This window comes from Oncorhynchus tshawytscha, linkage group LG26 (genome assembly GCF_018296145.1).
Source record: "Oncorhynchus tshawytscha isolate Ot180627B linkage group LG26, Otsh_v2.0, whole genome shotgun sequence".
NCBI lineage: Eukaryota > Metazoa > Chordata > Actinopteri > Salmoniformes > Salmonidae > Oncorhynchus > Oncorhynchus tshawytscha.
Genome location: NC_056454.1, coordinates 52,675,153 through 52,690,341, shown reverse-complemented (window position 1 = coordinate 52,690,341; position 15,189 = coordinate 52,675,153). Strand labels below are relative to the sequence as shown.

General features: G+C 49.3%; 1 protein-coding gene across 1 annotated transcript in view; it reads left to right on the top strand.

The window, feature by feature from the left end:
- LOC112236396 (thrombospondin-type laminin G domain and EAR repeat-containing protein-like) overlaps positions 1-14,967 on the top strand; it is a 60,752-nt gene extending 45,785 nt beyond the window's left edge. The window contains exons 9-13 of the mRNA XM_042306390.1: positions 3,093-3,222; positions 3,716-3,841; positions 4,363-4,524; positions 11,445-11,636; positions 12,173-14,967. Of these exons, the coding sequence (XP_042162324.1) occupies positions 3,093-3,222; positions 3,716-3,841; positions 4,363-4,524; positions 11,445-11,636; positions 12,173-12,277 (715 nt within the window). The 3' untranslated portion in view covers positions 12,278-14,967. The remainder of the gene's footprint in view (positions 1-3,092; positions 3,223-3,715; positions 3,842-4,362; positions 4,525-11,444; positions 11,637-12,172) is intronic.
- The last annotated feature ends 222 nt before the right edge of the window (positions 14,968-15,189 follow it).

The window sequence follows — 15,189 nt, the reverse complement described above, 5'->3', positions numbered from 1 at the left end:
GAGATAGTGACCTTGTCCTCGAGACGTACTCCCGTTCTCTCCCAAATCTCTAGTCAGGTCAGCACCAAGCTCAGGCAGTCTGTGTTTAAAATACCATAAAGACATTGTTTTACCCTAATTCTGACTAGGCTACACATTTATTGATTAAGATTTCATACATTCTAATCAATTCCATACAATTATATGTTTCAGGCGGGATATTGTAATCATTCAATTAACAGACAATTCTCACCTGTCAATATGTTTGTCATTTAATGTGATGTAAATACAATGTTCGTGTCATTTAATGTTAATGTAAACATAAATATAATGCTGTCATTAATTAATGTCATAAAAATGTTATCATGTTTTGGCTAATTTAACTGGATCGAATGTAAAAGACAACAATTGTGAGAATTGCAGGGCTCCTGTTCAAACAACAGAAATCTCATAATTAAAATTCCTTAAACATACGCAACACATTTACACAAACATACGCAAAGATACACACAAACATACCAGCCACATATACACAAACATACGCAAAGCATACCATACGATTATGTTAGGTCACACTGTCTGCACAGCCATTTTTCCAGCCAAGAGATAGTGACCTTGTCCTGCAGAAATAAAGTAAAAAATAATCACTAACCAGATCCATCAGATGACAGAGATAGTGACCTTGTCATGTTACACAACACATGTATGTTTTCCCAGCCTAAAGATAGTGACCTTTATGCAAAAACTCAGTCTGACTCACTTCCCAGTTTTGCTTCCAAAACATCCGGAAATACAGAAATACTCAACATAAATGTTGACGGAAATACAAGGGTTATACATGGAATTAAAGATATACTTCTCCTAATAACCGCTGTGTCAGATTTCTAAAAAGCTTTATGGAAAAAGCACACCATGCAATAATCTGAGTACAGCGCTCAGAGACCAAAACAAGCCATACAGATACCCGCCATGTTGTGGAGTCAACAGAAGTCAGAAATAGCTTTATAAATATTCACTTACCTTTGATGATCTTCATCAGAATGCACTCACAGGAATCCCAGTTCCACAATAAATGTTAGTTTTATTAGATAAAGTCCATAATTTATGTCCAAATACCTCCTTTTTGTTCGCGCGTTCAGTCCAGTAATCCAAATGCACAAGGCGCGGGCACTGGGTCCTGCCAAAGTTTTAAAAAGTTATATTACAGTTTGTAGAAACATGTCAAACGAAGTATATAATCAATCTTTAGGATGTTTTTAGCATAAATCTTCAATAATGTTTCAACCGGACAATTCCTTTGTCTTTAGAAATGAAAGGAAACGCAGCTAGCTCTCACGGGCGTGCGCATGACTGAGCTCATGGCATTCTGCCAGATACCTCATTGAAACAGCTCTTATTCTCTCCCCCTTCACAGTAGAAGCCTGAAACAAGGTTATAAAGACTGTTGACATCAAGTGGAAGCCTTAAGAAGTGCAGTATGACCCCATAGACACTGTGTATTGGATAGGCAAAGACTTGAAAACTGACAAACCTCAGATTTCCCACTTCCTGATTGGATTTTTTTCTCAGGTTTTTGCCTGCCATATGAGTTCTGTTATACTCACAGACATCATTCAAATAGTTTTAGAAACGTTTGAGTGTTTCTATCCAAATCCACTAATTATATGCATATTCTAGCTTTTGGGCCCGAGTAGCAGGCAGTTTACTCTGGGCACCTTATTCATCCAAGCTACTCAATACTGTCCCTCAGTCCCAAAGAAGTTAATGTCATTTAATGTAATGGTATGTAAACATAAATATAATGTTAATGTAAACATTAACATGAGATTTGTCATTTAATGTAAACATAAATATAATGCTGTCTTTTAAAGTAATGTTATGTCAATTAAATATGTCATTTAATGTAATGTAAACCTAAATGTTAATGTCATGTCACTGTGTTAACAACCCTCCAGGCAAGCTTCAATGCCATACAACTCTCTTTCCATGGCCTCCAACTGCTCTTGAATACAAGTAAAACTAAATGCATGCTATTCAATCAATCGCTGCCCGCACCTGCCCGCCCGTCCAGCATCACTACTCTGGACAGTTCTGACTTAGAATACGTGGACAACTACAAATACCTGGGTGTCTGGTTAGACTGTAAACTCTCCTTCCAGACTCACATTAAGCATCTCCAATCCAAAATTAAATCTAGAATCAGCTTCCTATTTCGCAACAAAGCCTCATTCACTCATGCTGCCAAACATACCCTCGTAAAACTGACTATCCTACCGTACCTTGACTACCGATCCTTGACACCCCATATTACTACCCACCACTGCGACCTGTATGCTCGTTGGCTGGTCCTTGCTACATATTCGTCGCCAAACCCACTGGCTCCAGGTCATCTATAAGACTTTGCTAGGTAAAGCTCAGACCTTATGTCAGCTCACTGGTCACCATAACACCCACCCGCTCCAGCAGGTATATCTCACTGTCATCCCCAAAGCCAGCACCTCTTATGGCTGGTTTTCCTTCCAGTTCTCTGCTGCCCATGACTGGAAGGAATTGCAAAAATCACTGAAGTTGGAGACTGATATCTCCCTCACTAACTTTAAGCGTCAGCTGTCAGATCAGATTACCGATCACTGCAGCTGTACACAGCCCATCTTTAAATAGCCAACTACCTACCTCATCCCCATTTTCGTTTAGTTTTTCTGCTCTTTGTACACCAGTATTTCTACTTGCACATCCTCATCTACTCATCTATCACTCCAGTGTAAATTGCTAAATTGTAATTACCTCACTACTATTGGCCTATTTATTGCCTGACCTCCCGTATCTTACTAGATTTAAACACACTGTAAAACAGACTTTTCTATTGTGTTATTGACTGTATGTTTGTTTATTCCATGTGTAACTCTGTTGTTTCTGTCGCACTGCTTTGCTTTATCTTGGCCAGGTCTCAGCTGTAAATGAGAACTTGTTCTCAACTAGCCTACCTGGTAAAATAAAGGGTTAGGGTTATATATATATAACATATAAATACCTGGTTAAATAAAGGTAAAATAAAAATACATGTCTCCTCCAGGCTCATGAGTCTCTGACCAGCGGTCACCTCCCGGCCCCAGAAGACACCCTGCAGCACCTGGCCGCTCTCAGGCTCCAGTTCCTCCACGGGACGAGGCCCGGGGCAGCTGGTCTCTGGACACCGTCTACCCTGTAGGGAGGCTCACAAGACGCATCCTGCACTTCACCAAGGTACTTATATATGTGTCATAAGCCCTCAGGTTTACAGTGCATTCGGAAAGTGTGAATAAGGTATTTCAGTTTTTAATTTTTGTCATTTTTTGTCACTTTGTCATTATGGGGTATTGTGATGTCATTATGGGGTATTGTGTGTAGATTGATGAGGGGGGGGGGCATTTAATCCACTTTAGAATAAGGCTGTAACGTAACACAATGTGGAAAAAGTAAAGGGGTCTGAATACGTATGCATATGTATGTTGTCTTTGCTGGGGACAAATCCCACTGAATTTAGGTAAATTACACTATCCAGTGGGTGGTGCTCTGCAGATTGACCCTGTGTGGCTTGACACAACTGTGTGTGAGCATACGTATGTACAATGTGTGCCATCTGGGGAGGTTGACAACTACGCAAATTTCAAATTTACGTTTGTATTGTATATGTGGACTAGCAATGTGGGTTTGTTTTTATATTGTTGGATTAGCAAAGTGGGATTGTTTTGTATAGGTGGGCGCGGCGGGGCCTGTGGGCCAAACCCTTGAGCGGAGGCGGACCAGCTTCCTGGACGGGACACTGCGCCGCACCGGGCTGAAGACGGGCTCCATGAAGAAACAGAAGATGGAGGAGGAACAGGTAGCCTTGCGGTTAGAGGAGGAACAGGTAGCCTTGCGGTTAGAGGAGGAACAGGTAGCCTTGTGGTTAGAGGAGGAACAGGTAGCCTAGCGGTTAGAGGAGGAACGGGTAGCCTAGCGGTTAGAGGAGGAACGGGTAGCCTCGCGGTTAGAGGAGGAACGGGTAGCCTCGCGGTTAGAGGAGGAACGGGTAGCCTCGCGGTTAGAGGAGGAACGGGTAGCCTCGCGGTTAGAGGAGGAACGGGTAGCCTCGCGGTTAGAGGAGGAACGGGTAGCCTCGCGGTTAGAGGAGGAACAGGTAGCCTAGCGGTTAGAGGAGGAACAGGTAGCCTAGCGGTTAGAGAGGAGGAACGGGTAGCCTAGCGGTTAGAGGAGGAACGGGTAGCCTAGCGGTTAGAGGAGGAACGGGGTTAGAGGAGGGTAGCCTAGCGGTTAGAGGAGGAACGGTAGCCTCGCGGTTAGAGGAGGAACGGGTAGCCTAGCCCTTGAGGAAGGTACTATTAAAGTATTGTTCTTGTTCAGATGCTGGAGATGTGGGTGAAGGAGGAGACTTCAGCCACCAGGACCTCCATCGTAGAGAAGTGGTCCAGACTTCAGGGACTGGACCAGCACACTGCCATGCTCAAATACATGAACATCATCAAGGAGTGGCCCGGATATGGGTCCACACTGTTCGACGTAGAGGTAACTACATGACAACACAGACTAGCGTCCTGTCCAGGGGTGGCCATCAAGCTGCAGAGCCCTGCGGTTGCAGGCGGTGCAGTTGCCGTACCAGGCGGTGATGTAGCCCAACAGGATGCTCTCATATGTGCATTTCTAAAAGTTTGTGAGAGTCTTAGGGGCCAAGCCGATGTTGCGTGTTCTTCAACACACTGTCACACACACACTGTCACACACACACTGTGTGTGTGGGCCATTTCAGATAGTCGGTGATGTGCACTCCGAGGAACTTTAAGCTTTTCACCTTCCCCACTGCCATCACATTGATGTGGATAGGGACGCGCTCCTGCTTTTTCCTGAAATCCACGATCCATGGGATTCAAATAGTGGGCTTTTGCACAGATGGGGCTCCATCTATGGAGGCACGGTGGTCAGGCCTCTGCACGCTAGTTGTAAATGTGGCTCCCTCTGCCATATGGACATATTGATACACCAAGAGCTTGGTGGGTATCGAGGGGGAGTGTTGGAAACATTTTACACATTGAGAGAGGAACTGTTGTCATTCACAAGGGATGTAGAAATAATCATTTTAAAACAGACTTGGTTGACTTTCTTTGTGATGAAACAAACTGAACTTAAGAATACAGGAGAAATTCAAAAACATTCTACAGATGAGTGACCGAATCAGTGGATTCAGAGAAGGAAAGGTAACGGGCGAAGGGGGAGGTAACGGGGCGAAGGTAACGGGGCGAAGGTAACGGGGCGAAGGTAACGGGGCGAAGGTAACGGGGCGAAGGTAACGGGGCGAAGGGTAACTGGGGAAGGGGGGTAACTGGGGAAGGGGGGGGTAACGGGGGGAAGGGGGGGGTAACGGGGCCAAGGGAGGGGTAACGGGGCCAAGGGGGTGGTAACGGGTTCAAGGGGAGAAGGAAGGTAACGTAATGGGGGAAGGTAACGTAACGCGGGGAAGGGAAGAGAAGGTAACGCTTGAGGGGAAGGTAACGCAGCCGGGAAGGTAACGCAAAGCCGGGAAGGTAACGCAAAGCTGGGAAGGCCTCAACGCAAAGCTCATGGGAAGGTAACGCAAAGCCGGGAAGGTCAGCTGGGAAGGTAACGCAAAGCTGGGAAGGTAACGCAAAGCTGGAAGGTAACGCAAAGCCGGGAAGGTAACGCAGCCGGGGGAAGGTAACGCAAAGCCGGGAAGGGCATGGCAAATGGGAAGGTAACGCAAAGCGGGGTAACGGGCGGGAAGGGAAGGTAACGCAAAGCGGGAAGGGCGGGGAAGGGGAAGGTAACGCAAAGCGGGAAGGGCGGGAAGGAAACCAAAGCGGGAAGGGCGGAAGGGAAGGAACGCAAAGCAGGGAAGGGAAGGAAGCAAAGGGGGAAGGGAAGGGAACAAAACGCAGGAAGGGAAGGAAGGGAACGCGGGGAAGGGAAGGGAAGGCAACGCGGGAAGGGAAGGCAAGGCAAGGCAACGCAACGGGAAGGGAAGGCAACGCAACGCGGGGAAGGGAAGGCAAGGCGGAGAAGGGAAGGTAACGCAAAGCCGGCGGAGAAGGGAAGGTAACGCAAAGCGGCGGGAAGGGAAGGAACGCAACGGGAAGGGAAGGGGAAGGGAAAGCGGGGAAGGAAGGAAGGGAAAGCGGAAAGGGAAGGAAGGCAACGCTGGAAGGGGAAGGGAAGGGAACGCAACGCGGGGAAGGGAAGGCAACGCGGGAAGGGAAGGGAACGCAACGCGGGAAGGGAAGGAAGGCAAGGCAAGGCAAAACAAGGCAACGCAACGCGGGAAGGGAAGGGGCAAAAGGCAACGCAACGCTGGGAAGGGAAGGCAAGGGGCAAGGCAACGCAACGCGGGAAGGGAAGGCAAGGCAAGGCAACAAGGCAACGCGGGGAAGGGAAGGCAAGGCAAGGCAAGGCAACGCGGGAAGGGAAGGCAAGGCAAGGCAACGCAACGCGGGGAAGGGAAGGCAAGGCAAGGCAACGCAACGCGGGGAAGGGAAGGCAAGGCAAGGCAACGCAACGCGGGAAGGGAAGGAAGGCAACGCAACGCGGGGAAGGGAAGGCAAGGGGCAAGGCAACGCAACGCGGGAAGGGAAGGCAAGGCAAGGCAACGCAACGCGGGAAGGGAAGGGAAGGCAAAACAAAGGCAACGCAACGCTGGGAAGGGAAGGCAAGGCAAGGCAAGGCAACGCGGGAAGGGAAGGGAAGGCAACGGGGCAACGCAAGGGAAGGGAAGGCAAGGCAACGCAACGCAACGCGGGGAAGGGAAGGCAAGTCAACGCGGGGAACGAAGGGAAGGGAAGGGAAGGCAACGCGGGCGGGGAAGGGAAGGGAAGGGAAGTCAACGCAACGCGGGGAAGGGAAGGGAAGGAAGGGAAGGGAAGTCAACGCTGAACGCTGGGAAGGGAAGGGAAGGGAAGGCAACGCAACGCGGGGAAGGGAAGGGAAGGCAACGCAACGCGGGGAAGGGAAGGGAAGGGAACGCAACGCGGGGAAGGGAAGGGAAGGCAAGGGGAACGCGGGGAAGGGAAGGGGAAGGCAACGCAACGCGGGGAAGGGAAGGGAAGGCAACGCAACGCGGGGAAGGGAAGGGAAGGCAACGCGGGGAAGGGAAGGGAAGGCAACGCAACGCGGGGAAGGGAAGGGAAGGCAACGCGGGGAAGGGAAGGGAAGGCAACGCAACGCAGGGAAGGGAAGGCAACGCAACGCTGGGAAGGGAAGGGAAGGCAACGCGGGGAAGGGGAAGGGAAGGCAACGCAACGCAGGGAAGGGAAGGGAAGGCAACGCAACGCGGGGAAGGAAGGGAAGGCAACGGAAGGGCAAGGGAAGGGCAGGAAGGCAGGGAAGGCAACGGAACGGGGAAGGGAAGGGAAGGCAACGGAACGCAACGGGGAAGGGCAGGGAAGGCAACGGAACGCGGGAAGCAGGAAGGTAAACGGAACGCGGGGAAGGGAAGGAACGGAACGGGGAAGGGCAGGGAAGGGAACGCTGGGAAGGGAAGGAACGCAACGCGGGAAGGGAAGGGAACGCAACGCCGGGAACGCTGGGAAGGGAAGGGAACGCAACGCGGGGAAGGGGGAAGGGAAGGGAAGGGGGAAGGAACGCAACGCAACGCAGGGAAGGGGAACGCAACGCGGGGAAGGGAAGGGAAGGAACGCAACGCGGGAAGGGAAGGAACGCAACGCGGGAAGGGGAAGGAACGGAACGGAACGGGGAAGGGGCAACGCTGGGAAGGGAAGGAACGCAACGCGGGGAAGGAACGCAACGCGGGGAAGGGAAGGAACGCAAAGGGAAGGGAAGGAACGAAGAGGAAGGGAAGGGAACGCAACGCAGGGAAGGGAAGGGAACGAACGCAACGCGGGGAAGGGAAACGCAACGCAACGCGGGGAAGGGAACGCAACGCAACGCGGGAAGGGAACGGGAACGCTGGGAAGGAACGCAACGCGGGGAAGGAACGCAACGCGGGGAAGGAACGCAACGCGGGGAAGGGAACGCAACGCTGGGAAGGAACGCAACGGGGAAGGAACGCAACGCGGGGAAGGAACGCAACGCTGGGAAGCTGGGGAAGCAACGAACGCAACGGGGAAGGGAAGGGAAGGAACGCAACGCGGGGAAGGAAGGGAAGGAAGGTAAGGGAAGGAAGAAGGGAAGGGAACGTAACGGGGAGAAGGGAGGGAAGGGAACGCTGGGGGAAGGGAAGGTAACGCGGAGAAGGGAAGGTAACGGGGAGAAGAAGGGAAGGTAACGGGGAAGGAAGGTAACGCAGAGAAGGGAACGTAACGCAGAGAGAGTAAGGGAACGCAACGCGGAGAAGGGAAGGAACGCAACGCGGAGAAGGGAAGGAACGCAACGCGGAGAAGGGAAGGTAACGCAACGCGGAGAAGGGAAGGTAACGCAGGAAGGGAAGGGAAGGTAACGGGAGAAGGGAAGGGAAGGTAACGGGAGAAGGGAAGGGAAGGTAACGGGGAGAAGGGAAGGGAAGGTAACGGGGAGAAGGGAAGGGAAGGTAACGCGGAGAAGGGAAGGGAAGGTAACGCGGAGAAGGGAAGGGAAGGTAACGCGGAGAAGGGAAGGTAACGCAACGCGGAGAAGGGAAGGTAACGGGGAGAAGGGAAGGGAAGGTAACGCGGGGAAGGGAAGGTAACGCGGAGAAGGGAAGGTAACGTAACGCAGAGAAGGAACGTAACGCAGAGAAGGAACGCAACGCGGAGAAGGGAAGGAACGCAACGCGGAGAAGGGAAGGTAACGAACGGAGAAGGGAAGGTAACGCAACGCGGAGAAGGGAAGGTAACGCAACGGGGAAGGGAAGGTAACGGGGATAAGGGAAGGGAAGGTAACGTAACGGGAGAAGGGAAGGGAAGGTAACGGGAGAAGGGAAGGGAAGGTAACGGGAGAAGGGAAGGGAAGGTAACGCTGGAGAAGGGAAGGTAACGTAACGCGGAGAAGGGAAGGTAACGTAACGCGGAGAAGGTAACGCAACGCGGAGAAGGGAAGGTAACGCAACGCGGAGAAGGGAAGGTAACGGGGAAGGAAGGAAGGTAACGGGAGAAGGGAAGGGAAGGTAACGGGGAGTAACGGAGAAGGGAAGGTAACGTAACGGAGAAGGGAAGGTAACGTAACGCGGAGAAGGGAATGTAACGTAACGCGGAGAAGGGAATGTAACGTAACGCGGAGAAGGGTAAAGAGAAGGGAAGGTAACGCTGAGAAGGGAAGGTAACGTAACGCGGAGAAGGGAAGGTAGCGTAACGCGGAGAAGGGAAAGGAACGGAGAAGGTAACGGAACGGGAGAAGGTAAGGAACGCAACGCGAGAAGGGAAGGTAACAACGCTGGAGAAGGGAAGGTAACAACGTGGGAGAAGGGAAGGTAACGAACGCCGGAGAAGGGAAGGTAACAACGCCGGAGAAGGGAAGGTAACGCAACGCGGAGAAGGGAAGGTAACGCAACGCGGAGAAGGGAAGGTAACAACGCGGAGAAGGGGAAGGTAACGCAACGCGGAGAAGGGAAGGTAACGCGGGAGAAGGGAAGGTAACGCAACGGAGAGGGGAAGGGAAGGTAACGCAACGGAGAAGGGAAGATAACGCAACGCGGAGAAGGGAAGGTAAGGGAAGGTAACGTAACGCGGAGAAAGGTAACAACGCGGAGAAGGGAAGGTAACGGGGAGAAGGGAAGGGAAGGTAACGGGGAGAAGGGAAGGGTAGGTAACGGGGAGAAGGGAAGGAACGCAACGCGGAGAAGGGAAGGTAATGTAACGCGGAGAAGGGAAGGTAACGTGGGGAAGGTAACGTAACGCTGGAGAAGGGAAGGTAACAACGCGGAGAAGGGAAGGGAAGGTAACGAGGGGGAGAAGGGAAGGGAAGGTAACGGGGATAAGGGAAGGGTAGGTAATGGGGAGACCGGGGGAAGGAAGGTAACGGGGAGAAGGGAAGGAAGGTAACGCAGAGAAGGGAAGGGAATGTAACGCAGAGAAGGGAATGTAACGCAGAGAAGGGAAGGTAACGCAACGCGGAGAAGGGAGGGTAACGCGGGGGAAGGGAAGGTAACGTAACGCGGGGAAGGGAAGGTAACGCAACGCGGGAGAAGGGGGAAGGGAAGGTAACGCAACGCGGAGAAGGGAAGGTAACGCAACGCGGAGAAGGGAAGGTAACGCAACGCGGAGAAGGGAAGGTAACGCAACGCTGGGAAGGTAACGAAGGGGGAAGGGAAGGGAAGGGAAGGTAACGCGGGGAAGGGAAGGTAAAGAGAAGGTAACGCAACGCAACGCAGAGAAGGGAGGGGAAGGTAACGCAACGCGGAGAAGGGAAGGTAACGCAACGCTGAGAAGGGAAGGTAAGGAAAACGCGGAGAAGGGAAGGGAAGAGAAGGGAAGGTAACGTGGGGAGAACGGGAAGGAAGGTAACGGGGAGAAGGGAAGGGAAGGTAACGGGAGAAGAAGGGAAGGAAGGAGAAGGGAAGGGAAGGTAACGGGGAAGGGAACGGGAGAAGGGAAGGTAACGTAATGCAGAGAAGGGAATGTAACGCAGAGAAGGGAAGGTAACGCAACGCGGAGAAGGGGAAGGTAACGTGGGGGAAGGGAAGGTAACGAACGCTGGGGGGAAGGTAACGCAACGGGGAGAAGGGAAGGTAACGCAACGCGGAGAAGGGAAGGTAACGCAACGCGGAGAGAAGGGAAGGTAACGTGAACGCAACGAAGGGAGAAGGGAAGGTAACGTAACGCGGAGAAGGGAAGGTAACGTGGGGAAGGTAACGTGTAACGGGAGAGAAGGGAAGGTAACGGGAGAAGGGAAGGGAAGGGAAGGGAAAACGGGGGAAGGGAAGGTAACGTGAATGCAGAGAAGGGAATGTAACGCAGAGAAGGGGCGGAGAAGGGAAGGTAACGCGGGGGAAGGTAACGTAACGCGGAGAAGGGAAGGTAACAACACGGAGAAGGAAGGTAACGGGAGAAGGGAAGGGAAGGTAACGGGGGAAGGGAAGGTAACGCGGAGAAGGGAAGGTAACGAAATGCAGAGAAGGGAATGTAACGCAGAGAAGGGAAAGGTAACGCAACGCGGAGAAGGGAAGGTAACGCAACGCGGAGAAGGGAAGGTAACGTAACGCAACGCCGGAGAAGGGAAGGTAACGCAACGCGGAGAAGGGAAGGTAACGCAACGCGGAGAAGGGAAGGTAACGCAACGCCGGAGAAGGGAAGGTAACGCAACGCGGAGAAGGGAAGGTAACGCAACGCGGAGAAGGGAAGGTAACGCAACGCGGAGAAGGGAAGGTAATGTAACGCGGAGAAGGGAAGGTAACGCAACGCGGAGAAGGGAAGGTAACAAAACGCGGAGAAGGGAAGGTAACGCAACGCGGAGAAGGGAAGGAAATGGGTTGCTGGTTTCCATCGCCTGGCTTTGAAAATGTATTTGATCATACTTGGTATCTGACCTGTCTGTTTATGTCTCCTCAGTGTAAAGAAGGAGGCTTTCCTCATGACCTGTGGCTGAGTGTGAGTGCAGAGAACGTGTCGGTCTACAAGAGAGGAGAACCCAAACCTCTGGAGACGTTCCCCTACGAACACATCATCTTCTTCGGATCTCCCCAGGCCACTACCTATAAGATCACAGTGGACGACAGAGATATGTTCTTTGAGACACCTCTGGTACAGTATTATACCATAATACAACATTATAGATTATAAATTACCAGTAGTAGCCTGGTCCCAGGTCTGTTTATAACACCAGTTTATAAATAACCAGTAGCCTGGTCCCAGGTCTGTTTATAACACCAGTTTATAAATAACCAGTAGCCTGGTCCCAGGTCTGTTTATAACACCAGTTTATAAATAACCAGTAGTAGCCTGGTCCCAGGTCTGTTTATAACACCAGTTTATAAATAACCAGTAGCCTGGTCCCAGGTCTGTTTATAACACCAGTTTATAAATAACCAGTAGCCTAGTTCCAGGCCTGTTTATGCTCATGCCAACTCCATTAGTGTCAACAGACATGTTTGGCATGACAACGAGTGACAGAGAATTGACATGATAGCACAAACAGACTGGACCCCAGGCTAGCCTTTCAGAGCGTCAACCAACAAAGCCTTGGCTGTTATGATGCTTTTAAACAAGTATCTGTTCAGTGTGCATCGTTCATTTGTTTGTTTTCCCTGCTGTTAAAACTCTCATCTGTGGTGTTTCAGGTTGGAGAGATCACTAAGATCATGAAAGCCTACATCAACATGATAGTAAAGAAGAGATGCAGTGTCAGATCTGGGCCCAGCTACGGAACCAACTGGATCAGGTGATTAGGGACAGGACACAGCCCAGTTGGCTTCCTACCGCCCCTGACCAGAAGGCTACAAGGCAGCAGGGTCCATGAAGACAGGACTGTTCTCCTCAACTCAGATGTCTGAATAACTGAAAGCAGGCTGCTATTCAGCTACTCCAGAACTCGTCCAACTCCGGTGTCCCAACTCCCGGTGTCCCTCAGTGTGGTACGCCAAGCCAACGTTCTAGAACATTCTAGAATGTGTAGAGCTAAAAGGCGGAACTACGTTCCTCAACCGTTTCCTATTGCTATTCTATAGCTGTCGACAGAGTGGATACCACGTTACCTTCTGCTATTATTTACATCAATTTATCAATAGTATGGACCAATCAGGATGTCACATCAAATTTCCTTTTGTATCAAGTTCTACCATTTTCCAATGGATTGAGAGAGAAATGTCTCACTGTCAAGCCTTCCCCTGACCAGCTCCCCTTTCCTTATAAGAATGTTGTGTCTATTTTTAAATTGGCAAGTGTTATTATTTTTATTATAATAACATCTGTAAATGACGCCCAACTATACCGTTATATATTTACAATGAGAAGAAGTTCTTTGTCTAAGTAAAGTTGAAAGACTTTCCCCTCAGGTTTTTCTGAGCCATAGGAGTTGAATCCCAAACCAACCACAGACCCAGGGAGTTGAACCTCTTTACATTTCAATGCCTTAAATGGGTTCACTGCTTCCATCCATGTGGTTATTCGTCTACTTTGGACTGTAAAGTAATAGTTTTGACTTTCAGGAATGGCATCGCCAAGCCAGGGTTATGTCAGGGCTAATAGCTTGATGGTTATAACCAGTTATAATGCTAGTGGCAGAAGCTGATATTCTATAGCCTGGTCCCAGATCTGTTTGTGCTATTGCCTACTCTGAGTATGAAGCTTAACATGTTTGAAATGACAATTCCATAAGAAAGTTGGCAAAAGAGCAGAAAAGCAGGCTGGTGCCCAAAGCTAGCCATTCTACCCAGTGCCCGAGAAGCAGGTTTTTAACTCTGGGGAAATAACACTTGTATTTTATATAACTAGAACAAACCAATACATAATCCATCACTACTATATTCAGGTTATTATTTATTTACTATAAAGGCAGTGGTTTAATATAGAACATTTTGCTTAATTCTAAAGAACATCATTATAGAATTTAGTCTGAGGTATTTTAATTTCAATGTTTTATTTGCTATTTTGATTTGAAACCAGATTCGTCCTTGTAATGAAAATGTTTTGTGTGACTGAAACTGTTTGAAAGAGAGCGTGCCGTGTTGAGGAAGGTACTTCCTGGTTTTTGTGTTACTGAAGTATTGTTGGTCATGAGCGATAGAGCAGGGTTAACCATTTGGCACCCCAACTTTTACGAGCAAATATTATCTTACAAATTGTTGGACACATGACTGTAAAAAAACACCTGCACCTCAGCTCCAAATGATTAACATTCTGTTCTAAAGTATTCCCACGCCTAAGGGATGCTGGCCCATGTTGACTCCAACGCTTTCCACAGTTGTGTCACCTGGTCAGTCTATGTCATGGAAAGACCAGGTGTTCATAATGTTTTGTACACTCAGTGTATATATGTGATTGTAAACAAATGTAACCAAGGTTTGAAATCATTATGTATTAGTCAAATATTATATCCTATTTGGGATTCTTGCGGTCAATTTGCAGTCTACAAAGTGTTATGTTGAATGAATTATGTTCCTGACCATCCATTCGCTCAAGAAACAAAATCGTCCCGCGGCTGAATGTAGTTGATGATCCCTGCTATTGTGTGTCGTCGTGGGAGGGGGGTTGGGATATTTATTATGTGTAATTCTAATAGTCAGGAAGAGAGGGTCAGGAGGACTCACCAGTGAACACAGTGAGTCGTGTAACAGATGGAGCCATACAGGTGAGAGTAGATGGAGGCAGCCTCCGACACCCAGCCTTGTAAGGTGAAAGCCGGTGACGGAGGCTATCTGGCGTTACACTGCACATGGCCCTGGGCTGGGAACTGGAATAAAGAGCAACATCACATGCAGTAAACCGGGCTATAGTGTGATATCATGACATTCTGGTGATGATAACATAACATTGTGGGATTACAGTGTGATATCATGACAGTGTGATATCATGACAGTGGGATATCATGACAGTGTGATATCATGACAGTGTGATATTATGACAGTGGGATATCATGACAGTGGGATAACATGACAGTGTGATTACATTATGATATCATGACATTGGGATATCATGACAGTGGGATATCATGACAGTGTGATATCATGACATTGTGGTGATGATAACATTGAATACATTGTGGTATCATGACAGTGCACTATATAGGGAATAGGGTGCCATTTCAGCTGCTGGTAGATTTTGATAGAGCATCAAAGGAACTCCAAAAATTGTTTTTTTTAAAGTCCAAATCCCATGATAGTTAAATTAGAAAAGGGGTCCTTAAGGGTATTTACACCAGAACCATTTTATTTAGTAAATCATTTTTCTTAACCAACAATGCTGTTTTAAGAAAAATGAGAGTCACGGACTTGTAAGTGATCATTCCACGTTATGACAAATACACATTTGATCATGACTGTTAGGTTCCCTTGGCTGGAGAGAGTAAAACGGGCTGGTAAATATGTTTGTTGTAACTGGATTTACAAAATGCTTTAATAAAATGACTATCTCATAACCTGTTTGGTGTCTGTACCTTGGGGGATGCTGATTTGACTGCTGGTTTGTCAGTAGTAGGAGGATTATTTGTATGACTTGTTTTGGTGTCTGTATCTTGTTCTCTTTGCTGATAACTGGAATTTCAAATGCTTATTATAATTACATGTGGTGTGCAGTAGTGGGGTGCAGTAGTAGGGTGCAGTGGTGGGGTACAGTAGTAGGGTACAGTGGTGGGTGCAGT